Here is a 16,699-nt window from a genome sequence, read left to right as displayed (position 1 = left end):
CTACTTCTTGATGATTTATAAGTATAGAGAATGAACAACTTTGTCTCTTGTTGTTTAGCAGAGTTTGTTAACCCCTTGCATTGGCATTTAATTGACGCTTGCGCGTGACTGACATACGCGCTTATATAGGCTGATGCTCAAGGAGTACAAAAGCATACATTTACATTACGTGTTTGAGACGTGCTAGACGTAGATTCGTAAGTAATAGAACATAAATGATTCCAACGCAAGCGGTTAATGTTATCGTGAAAATTCGGAACCATTTAAATATATATATATATATATATATATATATATATATATATATATACATATATACGTATATACTAGAGCGTATACAGGAGACAATCATGCTGAAGCTTTTTGCAGAACCATACCATATTATTCAACAGCGAAGCCACAAGTTTCCTCAACTGCCTGTGTAAGTTTGTCAAGCATTTTTTGATAATTCGGGTAATTTTGCGGTATGTCTATTCTATTGAAACAAGTATGTGCTTTTGGTAGATTTTCACTTGGAGCATCGACAACGTGGATCGTGAAAAGTCGAGGACCCGCCGCTCCTGTCGATCCTACACACACATAAATGCAATGAGTTATTTGAGTAAAATAAAAAATTTTAGCATAAATATTAATAATTAATGTAAATATTACATTTACATTATTAATTTACATATTATATATAATTATTTACATTGTTTATTAATATAATATAAATACTATGTTTAATGTAAATACTATGCTAATTAAATATACAAAATTTAATGCAATGTGCATAAATATTAAACTAATATTTCCTGGTAAATGTTGAGAATATTCAGAATATTTTAGAACTTGAGAGAGAATATAATAATTATATCATAATCTCTTATTAATCACTTACTAATCACTTAATGATATCAATACAATGATATCAGTTCTGTGTATGAATGATTGGTGACATTTACCTTGCAGAGCCTTGAATCCTTGTAACGGGACTCTGGAACTGCCGGTAACAAACTGAAGTAATCGTGCCCTCATTTCCTCGCCGTACGACTCTACTATTTGCCAGAACCATTGCACCACTGGTGTATCAGGTGTACAGTGCTTAAGCCGAGTGTGCATCTTCCAATCGTTTATGTCGATAGTACCAAGACCACCGATAACCAATTCCAATTCGCGCTCATCGAACGGTCTCAGTAACAGCGGAGGAATCAATTCGTGGAATCCTTTCTGCAACGCTAAGAACTGTTGCTCGATACCGCGCATGAATCGATAGTTGACGTATAAACGGACGTATTCCCGTTTGTTCTCCTCCGTTACCGGAATGTCTTTACCACCCGGTTTCAATTCGTGATTCTTCAACACTCCGAAGCTGCTGTGTTCTACGGAGAATGTGGCATCTAACACACCGTCTATACTATTTTCCCTAATAACATGAGATACAATGAATTACAAAGATTATCAAATGAAAGCCATTATGAGTCATGAGGCAGTGATTATAAATAAATAATAATGATAGATACAGCAAATTGACAATTTTTCAGAAGTTGTTGTTAAGGCAGCATATTACACGAAATACAGAAACGCATCGTTTGCAAAAGTTGTAATTAAACAGAAAAAGACTTACAACATCCACGTAAGGCTCCTGTGCAGTTCCGGATCGACACCCTCGATATCGCTCAGTGTTATAGCTTTGTTAAGTAGCATTTTGTAGAACGGAGTCGTGAAACCACCATCGATATGGTGACCGTGGAAAACAGCGATGCCTATGATCCTCCCGGCAAAGTGGAAGTACGACAAGTGTTCGGGATTTATGCCCGAGTCCGGATTAATTTGTAGCGTGTAATTGTCGTCCCTCGAGTATTGAAAGAGACCGTATTGAGGATTCAGCATCTCATGCGATAACAGATACAACCATTCGCGCGCCACGCCGCCGTAATCGAGACCCTCCTCGCCGCGAAACTTCACCATGAGTCTTTTCCGCATGTCCTTCGGACGCATCTTCATTATCAGCCTGTACGATTCCTGGAAGAACGAGATATATTGTTTACGATCGCGGCGTAGTCGTGATGAATTCAGTCGAGTGTTTCCGATTCTTCGCGTTTAGTGACGAGATCTTTTGGTACAAAAGGAGAACACGTAGACATGAGACAACTTCTCACTTCGAATATTTCGTTTCTCGACACCTCCAGCCGGCAGTGACCACTCTGAGGTTGAAGGGCATTCAATTCCGCTCGAAGACACTTTAGTTTCGCTACTAGATCGCGCTTGTATTTTGGCAGTAGCTCGTTATCCATAAGTTCCTTGGGCAACTCTGACACCGTTTGAGCGTTTTGCGGCCGCACACTTTCCACTGAAAAAAAGAAAACAAGAATTTTAGCATACACCATATACACACACGCGCGCGCGCGCACTCACACGAGCGTTCAAATATTCCGCACAATCCACACGTGATATACGAGATTGAGATTGTCAATCTTTACCGTTCCTGAGGAGCATCAGCCTTCCGAAGTGAAACGGCATTTTGACCAAACGAAAGACAACCTAACGATTCGACGTTGCAACTAAGACTGAGAAGTCTCGTGCGTTTCTTCTTCTCTACCGAAGCTGCCTTCTCAATACTTAAAATAAAGCAGAACTTTTCGACGGAAAGATACGTGTGCGGATCAAATGGGAAATGAAAGGGGGAGAAGAGAAAATTCGAAGGATAATTTGACAAGTAAAGAGGCACAAAGAGCAGATTTTTACAATGAAACCTAACCATTCAGGTAGATGTGCTTGCTATAGATAAGATAAAACCGTGAGACACGCACACACAGACGTGACCTTTTGTTTTGTTTTGGTAGAAGCAAACTGATTATGTGATTCATATATTTCTTTATCAAATATGTAAGATGCATGTAAAGAGATTAGAGATAAGATTTTACATAAGGTCTTAAAATCGGCATCGGTGCTTTTCGCTTTCGGCTTTGATTTGTGTGCTTCTGAGTTGAACGCGTCGCTCTCGAGTAACCGTGTAACGACAAAGCCGTATCGAGCTATCACACGTGACGTCCCCGCGAAGTAACGCGAAGTAGGACTTTACTCTTTCTCCTGTTTTATGGGGAAGCGTGTTTTTGAGATATTTCACGATAACTCACTTGTCGGGGAATTGTTGTTACTCCCGTTTTCATTTCTCGTCGACTGCTGTGGTGTGTTAGGCTGAACTATTGGTGAACTCGTAGTGTCTGCCTCGGCGGTCTCGCTCGTCGTAGAATTGCTCGCGTTATTTGTCGTTTGGTTATTCACGTTATTATTTTGCCTCCTACTGCTGATGGAATAATATCGTTACATCCTCGTAGTCACAGAGTTGGTCCTTCCCCGTGACAATTGTATCTTATTCTTGTCTTATCTATATCTTGTCTTCTCACTTGTATACTCACTTCAAGAGATTGCTTATGATTTGACTGGACAGCCTGGGGTCGGTGAACTGCGTTGTGCGGTTGTTATGATCCACGAAATACACCCGTCCGCTTTGGGTCTGCCTCATCTCCCATCCGCTAGGAAGAGGACCAAGTTCACTCGTCAGTTCATTAGCTTGCAGATCACGTGGTATCCTTGGATCATGCCAGGTAGAAGATCCAGTGGGTACATGGTAGAAGTATACCTGACCTTGTTGGGTCTTTCTCATTTCTATTTGCACAGACAATAGTCACAATAAAACGTAATGAAACGAGACAAAACTCTTCCTCCTCCATGCTCCTTCTTACTTTACAGAATTCAAATCATAACATACATCCTAGGTTAGAAGGACGGTGAAAGAAAAAGTGACGGTGACGAAAGAAAGCGAAATCAAGGAGAGAAAATCGTGCGAGAAAGAGAGAAACTGAAGAGAATCGCGAAGGTCGACGAGAAGAGATTTCATATCGAGTACTGTCATTGAATTCGTACCGTAGCCACGAGGTAAGTCCGGCGGCTGCGGGGGATCAGTTCGCCTGTCGCTGCTTGGCATAACATTATTTCTATTTCTGTTGCTGCGATTAGGCCTTCGCGGTTGACCGCTATTAAGGCCGCGCTCTAGTCTTCCGTTGACATTTTGATTGCCGTTCTGTTCATCGGTTCCTCTGACCACGCGCCGTTCTCTTACGGATGACGCAGGTGGCACATTTCTCATGTTGTGCTGATTCTGTTGTTGCGTCGGTGTATTTCTCGGCGTGTTTTGCGCCGAGCTGTCTCTGCTAGGAGTTTGACTCGCTGTCCCGTCGCCATCCCACTCGGGCGAAGTATGTCTCGCTGGGCTTTCATTCCTCACGTTCGGCGAGCTCGCACTACTGCTGGGAGACGTCGGCTCCGACGACGGTGGTGGCTCCGGTGTTGTCGGTATAATATTAGGCCTGTTGATGATGTGTCATTCAAGTAGTACTCATGTTGCATATCGATATTCTAATCAGTGTCAGATAAAACGTAACCACTTATACGTAACAAGAACGATTTTGAATTATAAATTTGCCGTAATTGTAAATTTAGTTGCAAATCTATATTTTGATAGGAAATATACTCATATATATATTTCGTATGCTAATATGTTTACGATTATAATAAATATTTGCAAACGCGCATTCAGGATTGTTATTCGTGTATGTGCGTGTGTATTCAGCAACATTAATATTTCAACACGTAGTTCTACACTACCATTGTCTACCAATATTCATAAATGTAATATTACCGAGTATTAGGACGGATCCATTGCGTGCTTTTCGTGTGGTGATTTACGTAGTAAAGTCGACCACTTTGCGTTCTCCTCTCTTCCCACCCGTCTGGCAAGTCATTCGGGCAACTTAAATCTCCGAGCACATCGACCACTGCATTATGGCAGACTGTATTGCTCACTGCACCGTTGTGACCATCTCTTGACAACAAAGACACTACAATTTGCCCCTTTACAACGTCTGTGTCGTCGGAATGGGCTTTACACAAGTCCAATCGTTGATCTAAAAGTATGTGCACGTTGCAAAAAATAATTCTAAGAAAGAAAATTATTCAAGCAGCATATCTTCTTTTCTCTTAAATCGACATATCAAGACATTCAATATTGATTGAATGTCTGAGAAAATATTGATGTGAAATGTTATTTGATCAACTGTTGCAAAAATCTTAAATTAATTTGGATTCACAGAAACACGACGTGCAACATAAAATTTGGACTTAATTTAGGCTTAATTGTTTTCAGATATAAATGTGTATATTTTGCATATTTGTGTGTACATTATTCAGCATTTGTATATACATTTTAACATAAATATTTTTTGTTTGAAAATCTGTTCTCATGTAAATATCATATTATTGTGAATCTTAACACACACATATATGGAACACATTTATAACAAAATTAAATCTAAAACTATTAAATCTAAATCTAAATGTAAAACAAACACATACATCCTGTATCTTTAAGTCTTTGAATGGTGTTTGATAATATGCGTACACATCCTAGAAACCCTCCACCTTGCTTTTTATGGATCTTCCTATAATTCCACACAGATATAGTGATTCCATCATTCTTTCCAATATATCTGTATAAATAACAGTCGGTTATTTTTTTTCCTAATATAAATGAAATGTACTTTACAGTTTACAATATAGTTACTCACAAATCATAATGTTGATTCCATTTAGGATCAAGGGTGGCTTTGCAGGTGTCTGTACTGTGACACTGGCCAGAACCATCAACAGTTATCTTAGCAAAAGGATCAGGTAAGCCTAAAAATAATTATTTTTAGCCCATTTATTCATGTTCTTACATGTACATACAAATTCAAATTCGCGAGGAAACACGGTACTCACGAAATAAATCTTTTCTAGCAAGATTACGGGCGCATAAAACTGTAACACAGAGAAACATTGTGATTGCATTTATTTCTAATAATTTAAAATCATGCTAAACCATATTTCATATATTATATTTCCTGCTTTATCACAAGCAATTTATTTCCCACGAGTTACTACAACATATCCTCACAAATCAATTGAGCAAATCAACCGCATTGCTCCTAGATTCTGCATTAGCAATTGAAACAATATTCATTAATAATTCAGAAGGAAAGTAAGGGCACATGTGAAGCCACATTAGAGAGACACGTGAAGCTTGGAATGTGCTGTGTATTCTTTCTAAAGTGCTCCCCACTAGAAGATCCGATTTAGCGGTCTCTATAGTAGTCGGTAGTTAAGTGCGTTAAATACAATAATACAGAGAGAACACAATGCCCCAGAAAATTCCTCGTGCGGGCCCTGTCAAGGCTACCGCGGCGGGCACCAGCCAGAATGACACATCGGACTTAATGTCTATTCAGAATTAACATCAAGAGTGACCTCCCGGGGAGTGTTCGCGCGGTAGGGCCGCGAGCATCCGCCGAGGGAGTTGCCATAACCAAGGGACGAGGGAGCCACGGCTCGCGTCCTACGGCCAGGACACGCGACATCAACGGCATTTTATCCTAGAGCCAACGGGCCCTCCTCATTTGACGTTTCATTCGCGTCGCGACCCCTCGCGAACGGCGGCTACGGCGCGGGGCTACATTGAATAATGCACAACAAAAATAGGCCGAGCACGAGAGGATCTCTCGTCGACGCCGTGTCGTGGCCGTGGTGCCGCGACTTTCACGCTCGACGAGACGAGACGAGACGAGACGAGACGAGACGGGATGGGACGGACGGACGCCTGGTGTACGCGGCACTTACTCGTCAGACGGATCTTCGTGGCGCCGTTCCTCCTGCTACCGCCTGGATTCGACATTTTGCACGCACATTTAACACTCAGCACCGCACATCGGCGCTGCGTAATTGGTAAATAAAAGTGGCTTGACTCTGTGCTTTCTTGCGAACGCACGACGGCGACGCACTCGCCTGCTCCGCACCCACACCAACGTAAACTGGCCGACGCTCTCCGCTACATACACAGCACTCGCGCGAGCTACTCGCAATCGACTGCGAGAGATCGCTCCAACGGCCGCCTGCGACCACGCGAATCGATATCCGCGACCAGCGAGATCTCGAATCTCGAGGGCGCTTCGCGCGCGTGCGCGACCGTTACGTTCTCTTTTCGCCGGCGCCCACCTTGGATCACGCGGGATTTGCAGTTTCCCGAGGTATTATTTTCAATTTAACTTGTCTATCGGCAATTTCGCGCAAAATGATGGCGTCTATTCGGTTCCCGATGTATTCCGCGTTTCGGACTGGCGATTGAAACGTCTCCGTGCGCGTTTGATCGAATATTTTGGCTTATCAGAATATTTAACCAAAAAAGCGACAATGCGTACTAGTACCCGGGTTAGTCTCCAAAATGGCCGAATGCGATGCGTTCGTATAGTGGTTCAAGCGAAAATTACGTCACGCGAAACTTCCTGCGCATTGTTGTATAACGATCGAGTCTGGTTTATACAACGCGATAACGAACAGGAGCGGGCGAGAGTATGTGCGCGCGAGACGCGTCCAAATATTTTCGCGTTTTGCAACGAACGCGCCGAGAGTGGGAGGAGGAAGTGGAGACGGGACGGTGGCGGCGAATCAAGGTGTGAAAACATTCTCTCAGTCGTCGGTTCGTTTCATTATTTCCTTTTTATTATTGGGCTTCTTAGCATAGAAACGTACAAATCAAAGATAAATATACACGCGAATGCTCGTGAAAGAGGGACGGCGTACGACATACACGCGATCGTCGCGACGAGAATGTTTCATCGGAGTCGAGATATCGCGCGTCGCGCAATAACAGAATGTGTCATGATACTTTCGTATTCTTCCTCCATGCCGCGCAGCTGCTTGCCGTACTTAACGTGATAGCATGACTTAAGCTTACGAGTGCGATATGAGCACGTTAATAACATTTACGATATCTCAACTGGCCTGCTTCTACGAAGGGACTGCCGCTTCTTATTAGTATTACAGCGTTTCGTAACGTTTAATATGTGCATGTAGGTAACTGTCTGTCGTTTCTACCCGAGCGACATTATTTTTAATTATATATAAAATCGTGTGTATAATTGTATATAAATTATATATAATTATTTTTTCTCGGGTACATACGATTCGCGTTACATTTTGTACTATTATCGGTAAGGCACCGTCTCGCGAAGTCGCATTTTTTTTTTTTAATACACGACGCGATCGATTTGAAAGTATCCGTTTATTGATAGAAGAAACGACGTATAACAAATAATTTACTTCGAGAATGTAGCTCCGAATCTAGATTTTTCGGCAAGTTAGACGAATAGACTTTGTGATTTCATCTCGATCAGATGGATAATTGCGATAAGTTGCGCTTCACATAATCTGGGAAAATTCGCGAAATTGCGTGCGAATCCCGCGCGATTTGCGCGTCTCGCGCGCTTTATCCGGCTGCGAAAAATTTGTTCTTTCCGCGTTATCGTCGAACACATGCATCGTCGTCGAACACGTCGGAAAAGTCTTTGGCAGTATCGTCCCTTACTGATTAGAGAATTCCGCATTCGTCATTTCGATCACGGAATGTGGTTAACACCGATTGCCGGCCGTGCAGTCCCCGTCGTAATCAAATGCGGCTTATTTCAGTTCTCCCCGCGAAACGTGAGGAACGCGTCCACGAGGAAGAGAACGCCCTCGATGATGCTGATGGAACCTTTGGCCAAGCCGGTGTCGCGAAACGACGAGCTGTGGCTCAGCTTCTGGAAGAAGTCGATGTTCAACGCGCCCGCAGCGATGAACAGGGCACATCCGATGAGCGAGAAGAAAAGGTCCTGCGGGGTGAGTTGTTTTTTATTAAATGCGAGGTTCATCGCGCGGTCAGTGTTAATTAATTCTAAGCTGGTCAGCCGGTTTGTTCTTTGCTACCATGTGTGAGACTTTCCACTCTCACAAATTATGAATAATTTTAACAATTTTTCTCTTTCCTATTCAATTTCACGCTTTCACGGTGCTATTGAAAAAACGCAAATGCAGACTTCTCAGGGAAATGTACGATGAGTGAAAATATTTGAACACTCCTTTTCTTTAGATAATCTTATACGAAAGAACAAAATACTACATTGAGATTTAATATACTAATCGAGCGAAAAAATACATTTTACTCGCTTAAGTTTACCTTAAAAATAATTATACGTGCAAATATCTTATTTTTTATACTCTGCATGCTCTGCAATATTTGGTACATAATAGGAATATGCATTAACATACCACACGACGATTCACTGGCGTTCCCATGACACTGCCGATGAACAAGCCGACCAAAATAATTAAATATCCCCCAAATGTACCCATGGTTATCATCGCGGTGTGATGATCTCCCGCGTTGAAGGAATTGTAATGCAATCCGATAAGGATGCATACTAAGAGCTGTAGGCAATAGTATGAGGTTGAAGGGAGGTGGACATATACTCTTTTTTCAATTAAGCGCTATACTTTCTCTTTCTTTTAATCAAACTCGGACTCTCGCTCATCCTTCTATCTTCATTGTATACGCGTGTGAAAATCACAGCGGTAACGGTTTTTCGTTACCTGAGTGAAGGTGCGAACGTTGCCTGCGAAACTGGGTCGAGCCGAGGAGAGTACGTCGACTCTCTCGATACCATCATAAATAAAATATTATCCACTCGGCGTCCCAGTTGGCATAGAACTTTTATCTCCAGACAACAGGTCAGGAACTCTTAAACCTAACCGGCTAGATATAGTACGTCGGATCATTAACACAGTTACGCGTAGGAATAGAATCTACTTCGAGCGTGTCATTAACTATAATCGGTAGAAGACACGGTCATTGCACGCCCCACGAACAAAGCAATTCTGAATCTCAAAATTGATGCATCCAAGAATTTTCGAAATATTATTGTATGTGTGTGAAGTATCTAAAGTTACACACAAATATCTCGTACATTGAGGTATTTTACTCTTAATAAAAAAATAAATTAAATTTTTATTTCTCTGAATTTTATATATATATATATATATATATATATAATTATTATACAAAATATACACATTATTTATATATATATTTTTTATTTTTTAAATGAGATAGTTGATAATATGATTGAATATTGACGAGAAATCGTAGGAAAATGTAGAACAAATTTAGGGTTACGCGACTGCATTTTGCAATTGTATAATTTTCCTCCTGAGGCCCACCGCGGCGCCAACGTTAAAATTCAACTGGTTAGCCTTGACGCGATGAACACACTGCCGCTGTACAGTATATCTCAAAAAGTCGAGGGTTCGGTCATACACGTGCGCGTGGGCAAGCATGCGATAGTACGTCGCATTTACTACAGCCAGCCGCTAGTCATTAAGAGATGCTACTATCTGGTACAACATTGCCGATATAAATATCTACTCTGAGGCAGCATCATAACTTTGAGGAAAAAAGTAGTACAATCAATTTATTTTCACGCGTCTCCTCATCTCATTGTCGATTCAGACATATCACTTTTATCACGCTAACTTTCTATTTTATGCAAATTATGCATCACTATCGTTATATATTTCGCATTTATATGCAACGCGATATGTAATGATAATACTTCGTCGATAATACATCGTATTACTTTTCGTATCGTATTACGTAACTTTATTTTATCTCAAATTTATTGCCGACGTGCGTTGCAAAATTTTCTGCTATTTTTATCGTGAAACGGGTTTGGAATAACATTGCACCGTTAAGAAACTTTACCGATAAACTAAAAGAGAAATGATTCGAATAATATATAAGGAAACGCTATAAAAGATTGTTAGAATAAGACTAAGAGCCAACATTAATTTTGAACATAATTAGACGAGCATTCGTTTCACGAATGATTTTGAAATTCGTCTTTCCTTGTTTAGTGAGCAACGTTTCTAGATTTTCAAATCTCGGCTTTATGATTTTTTATAATAATAATATTTTATTTAATTTTATTATTTTTGATTCCTTGATATCTTGAGAAATATACTAATATATTATTGATATTTTCAAGCAATGCAAAATTAAGTCTGCGGTGCATTTTTAATTGCATGGTTAATCGCTGCAAGAAGAGAGATTGACGTAGAGATTTTACAACGCGTAAAAGCGTAGCCGCAAACCAGTTGTGTGTTTCCAAACGTTTCAAGACGCACAAAAGACCGCGGGCCCCTCTCGCATTACGGCACGTAGTCCGAAAGAATCCTAACGGAAACTCTCATACCGGTCGACTTCCGGGCAACTCGGTCGCATTGCGACCGTAACGAGAGGAGAGAACGCTCTTGTGCGATAATCAGCGCCGATTATGTCACTCTCCATTCTCGTCGCCTTACGAATCACGAAAGATATGCAGCGTGAAACGCCGCGCTCTACCAACAATAATCCGACCGCGACGCGCAGACGATTTTCTCAGCTGCGAAAAGCGCGATACGCATCGCGCAGATGGATGTGAGCTACTCGAAATTGGGTCAATCGATCGGAAGAAACGGCGCAATGCTGTTAAAAATAAACCCAAGAGCATGGTGTGGTGGCGGTGGCTCTCGGAGAAGTTCTCGGCCGACCTCGAGGATAATGTTTTTCTCGTGGCTCTGCGGGACACGTGTTGCATGAAAAGCCGAGCGATCTGTCTTCGACAGATTTATGCGATTCGCTGTCGATCCTCGAACTTTCTTAAAGCTCCATTTTCACGTGATTTTAAATGCTAATAATAGAGGACGGTTTCTCCGGCGGAGCAACTTGTCTTACGCGGTTCGCAGAAAAAGCGGTTTGCGAGAGAAGCCACCGCGCGGTGTGTTTTACTCTGTAAAAAGGGAGAAGCCTGCGAGTAAACGCGCGCGTTTCCGGTTATGTTAATGAACATTTCATAATGTTGTCACCTCGTACAACCGTATGTGTGTTGAGTTCAACTAAGAAAAAATTTAATTTACGATGTCAATACTTTTTTTGCTTGTAACGTTGCAAAATCCGAACGCTTCTACAAGTTATACGATTCGGATTTATCGTTTGATTGATTGATGTTCGTTGAATCTGTGTCATAGGAAAGGTTAAGATTTACACTTCACTCAGAAAACGAAAGACAATCCTACGACGTCGGGGCCACGAATTTCAGAGATTCGCGATAATCTTATGCTTATTATGCTTATTGTTATACTTACGAGTTCAAGGAATTTTACGATCGATAACCTCGTAATGGTAGCCATTTCGTCTGGTCTGTAAGTTAAAAAGAAATACTGAATACACAAATTAACGGTGTTGTTTATCGAGATAAATAAGAACGTACGTTTGTCAAAGTTCACGTCGTAATGAAATGGTACGTAGGATCGCAAAGTGATCCGATGAATTATAATTACATGTTAACTGACGAAACCCGAAGACGCACTATACGAACGCGCAAATATAGCAACTATAAGTACAGAATGTAAGCCGCATGCAAACTTAATGAGCTATAAAGAGAAACGAAGACACGACAATCGATATAGTTGTGCGACAGTCATGCAAAAGAAGCCGGAAGTACGCCGTATAAGCTCGATTGACATGTGCTTCCTTCTACGCGTTCTGAGGGCGTGTACATGTTTTAAAATAATAACGTAGAGTCAGCAATGTGAGGCACTGTCACAATTGAAATATTGCGAACATTATGTGACGGTTAATATAAAGAATTATCGAAGAATCGTATCTCATAATTAGATCTAAAATTCGAACATGGAAATTAATTGGACTTATTTTTTCTTTGAGTTTTTAGACTTCACTCTCGAGTGGACATTCTCGGTGAAAATTGCCATGCACAAGCGCAAATGTCTGATAAACTTTTCGCGAATAGGAGCATCTTATGAATAAACGTAGATAAATTTGAAAATAGAAGACATTTCGCTCTTATCTACGCAATATAAGTAGGCGATAAATAAACGTTATCTGTAAATTGACGTTATATCCATTTTCATTCATTTTGTTCGCATTCATTTTGTTTCGGACAATACGAGATCAATATAAACGTAATGTGAAAACGCGATGTCGAAATTCAATCGGGCAAGCATTTATGGATACGATGGATAAATATTAAAACCTGTCTTTCTCTCATGGATCTCCAGCTGCGAATTTTTCCCGGTAAATAAACACTCGTGACGCAATTAAGCCACCATAATTTAGCGATTTGTATGAAACTATTAACCATGACAGTATCGCATTACATACGTCACGGAGAAATTTGCCCCGCGGTACCGTCAAAGATAAGCAAAATAGTGCGTGCTTAATTGATACTTAGGCGAAACTTCACGTCACCCGTCGGATGACTTGAGCGAATCGGCACGTATGACGACCATGACATACCGACCGAAGACGGGATAGGATGCAACGAAACTAGTAAAAATACGTGTACGTTTATTTGTATGCGCGATACGTGTACGTTTATTTGTATGTGCTGCATATTTACATGGCGTCATCGAGTGACAGCGTCAGTATGTCAACGGCATAATGAATTTTTAATCTCGGTTTGTTTGAATCATCGGTCTGAAATTGATATAACGAGTATCCTCGCGATAAGAAGATATGAAGCGTAAATCGCGTTAAAAATAACCGACTAATTAGTCATATTTTGAAAATCATAGTTTTTCAAACATGTTATTTCTTGATATTATTAATTTATATAATGCTCAGTTGGATTCGGTACAAGTACAGAGAGTATTTATCTTTTATCGAATCACGCACTGTAGGAACTATTTGCGAGAAAATGAAACCAAAGATAACAGTAGCAAAAGTCTAAAAAAGTGAGTCGAGACTAATCGACAAATCAGTGTGGACAACGCGACGTTATTCGAGATGAATCGCTTGGATCGATTGTTAATTGTTTACCATCCGCGACGTACGCAATTACATCGCGAAGCCGGCGGCGTAGGCGACGAGATCTCAATGTTATTCCCAATAACGCGTGATTTCAAACGGTCGTAATTACCCGATGAAAATCGGGCATCGAAATGTAAATCGCGGTCAAACATCGCTCGAGAAGGGGGACGCATTTTTTGTACCGAAAAGGAAGACACTTTCACGCTGCTCGCGCGCCGCTCGTTGCCTTGACTCCGTTTTTGTAATTTCTTTCGGGATCATTTCCTTTCGGGGCGAATTGCGTTCTTTTTTACTTCGCGAGGCGCGTACTGAGACAAATCGCGCGAATTCACGCGACGAATTTTTCAAACGTTTAACACAGCAGACGCGAGCGTCTTCGCTTTTTGATCTAACGTCGCGCTCCGATCGGCCGAGATTAACCGAACCACAAATTAGCACATGAACGGGCGCCAGGAACAAAGAAACTCGGACGAACGCCGAAAAGAACCCGGGCAAGTTGCCGTATTTCCAATTTTGAAAATGTATGAAAAGAAAGTTCAAAGTCCACGTTCGACGAGACGCGTCCCGGTCGAGGCACGGCGTCGTTGTGCGTACTTACGTGTCCGCGCTTCTTACGATTCACCGGTCACACAGTTGCTCACGAGACGAGGGTTCAACGGCGACTGATGCTGAAGACCGACCACGCATTGTGGAGGCGCGTCAGCTAGCCTCGATTTTTACGATCGACGGAAACACGCCGCTGGTTTTGCTATCATGGTGTTCACGCATTGAACGGAGTGTACACACATGAATGTTATGGTCCAGTGACGCTCATTTTGACCACAGCCTGACTCGGAGGGACATGATTTATCCACAAATAGACGCTGACATAATTTTTGACGAAGAACGATATCGAAGCGCTGTTAACGCTAGAGAACGCGATTGACATTTACATGGCTCTGATATAATTACAAAATTCACCAAAGTGCACATAATATGACAAATTCGGCACTTCGGAAGAAAATATATGTTTGCAAATTTTCTTAGAATTTTAGTATACATATTTTATACGAGATTTTCCTTGCGCCAAATTTTCGTTTATATTTATATACAACATTATTTACAAAAACCAACGGATGTTTTTGAACATCCTCTTAATTAATCTCGTTATACACCTTTAATTGCTGAGTCATTAAAATTTGCGCAGATGTTCGCGAAAACATGAGTTAATTAAAAAACATACCTGTTGTTTTTCTTGGATATTTTAGTTTAAATTTATCTTTCGTGTCATCGCGGATGCACGAAAATTTCGTTAAAAATAATTGCTGATTTCGATATTTCGCGGCTATGTAATTATAAAATGTCATCTACATCAGGTAAGAGAATTTATGAATCGACGATTACGTCAATTCTACGCATTGAGCGTGACATCACGTTGCTTGTTACACGCTTACGTCACGTATCGTCACAGTACGAACAATATAACATACGAGGCTGATGTTTCAAGTTTTATAATGATCCACAGTTAATTTCCGGTACACAAAAGATGAACGTGAGAGACTTTTACATTCATACGAATGTAGATGCGTGCAGGCTAGTGTGCGTGTTAGAATTTGTCCCGTTCTAACGTCTAATTGCCCGGCTCGCACACGTCAGGTTTTTGCCATCTTTATTTTCTCGCCTGCGCTCTTAGCGTTGCGTAGCCGTCTTTTCCACACGTGCTACCAGCAAATTATCCGCAGCCGCTCGCGTTCGCATCCATTAGCCTCCTTTCGCCGGTTACTTATGATACAACGTGCGTTTTTGCACGGTCCCTGTGGATTTGGCACACCCTTGCTCTTTCGCTCGACGCTCGCAAAATGTTTGAACTCTTACGTTTATACATATGAATGTAATTACACGAGTGTAAGGCCATATCGCTGATAAGGAGATCACATGAAACTTGGTTAACGTTCGAGAAAATGATTTTGCGGTTAAATATAGAGAAACATTGTTATGTCACAGGAGAATGTACAAAACAACGGTCGACATTTCTCTGTGGAATTTCAAAAAAATTGCTCTCGCAGAAATATTGATACCACATATCGAGTTTCTTGGAAAAACGTTGGGTCATCGGGATTTAATTATGCGTATACATGTTATCTATCTCGCAGCTTCTTGTGTGAATCAGTTCCACGCGCGATTGTTACTTGAACTCTGACATCATCTGCTCGTCACCGTAGCATCGTAAAAATAATTGCTGAAAGATAATTTATAATTGTAGATTGTCAATTCAACAGACGGCACGTCGCACACAAACGACAGGCAAAATATTTTTAAGGCGGATTTTTAGTGATATAATTTAATTCTTCAATGATGTATATTTTTTAACAACAAATTAGGCGGGCGGATTTCGGAAATTGTCAGCGATGAGTCGAGACAAAAAAGTATTGGGCGCTGGACAAATGCGTATTCTTTTCGCAAACAACTCGGACTAGTAGTTACAAATCGACTGTTTTATTCGTAGAGCTGAACGGCTCTACGGACTGACGTTGAACAAGGTCTCTTAAGATGGCGCGATGGACACCGGTTCGAAGACCACAACGACAACGCGATAAAAGCGATGTACCAACAATCGTTATTTCTTCAATTCGTCCGTACCATTAACGGCTGAGCATTTTTACTTGTCAGACGTCACATGACATGAACTACTTGAAACTCGTGCTTCGGTTTACTTTTCATTTTTATTCTAACATAGTTGTACCAGTCGACGAAGCAGCAATAAAGGATTGGCTCTCCATGCATGTCCTGAGAGAATAAAACGTGGACAAATTATTATCAAATTTTCCAAATTCGTGACTTTGAAAAGACATTTTCTTTCTTGACTATTAGTTGAGCGATTTTTTATAGATTATTCGACAATCTTAGGAATGAACGAACCAATGGCATGCTATATAACAGAGTGAAACGTTCGTCTCATTTTCG

General features: G+C 41.0%; 2 protein-coding genes across 3 annotated transcripts; both read right to left on the bottom strand.

Annotated features, from left to right (window-relative positions):
* Positions 1 to 328: 328 nt before the first annotated feature.
* Positions 329 to 6,919, bottom strand: Smurf (SMAD specific E3 ubiquitin protein ligase). Of its 2 annotated transcripts, none has more exons than XM_011145153.3 (12): positions 6,697 to 6,919; positions 5,803 to 5,841; positions 5,610 to 5,718; positions 5,398 to 5,531; positions 4,685 to 4,949; positions 3,910 to 4,352; positions 3,402 to 3,651; positions 3,120 to 3,289; positions 2,142 to 2,332; positions 1,607 to 2,004; positions 945 to 1,405; positions 329 to 569 (listed from the first exon to the last, which is right to left on the bottom strand). In XM_011145153.3, the coding sequence occupies exons 1-12, from the start codon at positions 6,749 to 6,751 to the stop codon at positions 382 to 384; spliced, it is 2,703 nt and encodes a 900-aa protein (XP_011143455.1). In that variant the 5' UTR covers positions 6,752 to 6,919; the 3' UTR covers positions 329 to 381. The 2 variants fall into 2 exon arrangements, with proteins under 2 accessions (XP_011143455.1, XP_011143456.1); XM_011145154.3 differs by having other exon boundaries at positions 3,120 to 3,286.
* A 634-nt stretch (positions 6,920 to 7,553) lies between these two features.
* LOC105185552 (uncharacterized) lies at positions 7,554 to 14,500 on the bottom strand. Its single transcript, XM_011145152.3, has 4 exons — positions 14,355 to 14,500; positions 12,073 to 12,127; positions 9,163 to 9,321; positions 7,554 to 8,726 (listed from the first exon to the last, which is right to left on the bottom strand). Exons 2-4 carry the CDS (start codon positions 12,115 to 12,117, stop codon positions 8,538 to 8,540), a joined length of 393 nt encoding a protein of 130 aa, XP_011143454.1. The 5' UTR covers positions 12,118 to 12,127; positions 14,355 to 14,500; the 3' UTR covers positions 7,554 to 8,537.
* Positions 14,501 to 16,699: the final 2,199 nt, after the last annotated feature.

The sequence above is a fragment of the Harpegnathos saltator genome, unplaced genomic scaffold (genome assembly GCF_003227715.2).
Source record: "Harpegnathos saltator strain DR-91 unplaced genomic scaffold, Hsal_v8.6 scaffold414, whole genome shotgun sequence".
NCBI lineage: Eukaryota > Metazoa > Arthropoda > Insecta > Hymenoptera > Formicidae > Harpegnathos > Harpegnathos saltator.
Note: the sequence above shows the minus strand (reverse complement) of the source record. Positions and strands in the feature narration are given on the sequence as shown.

Excerpts from the sequence above, each read along its gene's own strand:
- Smurf (XM_011145153.3), bottom strand. The coding sequence starts at position 6,751 with ATGTCGAATCCAGGCGGTAGCAGGAGGAACGGCGCCACGAAGATCCGT. Across the intron at positions 3,290-3,401 it reads ATCATAAGCAATCTCTTGAA|CAGTAGGAGGCAAAATAATA; the intron begins GTGAGTATACAA and ends TTATTCCATCAG. Across the intron at positions 2,005-2,141 it reads CGAGAAACGAAATATTCGAA|GAATCGTACAGGCTGATAAT; the intron begins GTGAGAAGTTGT and ends TCGTTCTTCCAG.
- LOC105185552 (XM_011145152.3), bottom strand. The coding sequence starts at position 12,117 with ATGGCTACCATTACGAGGTTATCGATCGTAAAATTCCTTGAACTC. Across the intron at positions 9,322-12,072 it reads TCGTAAAATTCCTTGAACTC|CTCTTAGTATGCATCCTTAT; the intron begins GTAAGTATAACA and ends TATTGCCTACAG. Across the intron at positions 8,727-9,162 it reads CGCCAGTGAATCGTCGTGTG|GACCTTTTCTTCTCGCTCAT; the intron begins GTATGTTAATGC and ends CTCACCCCGCAG.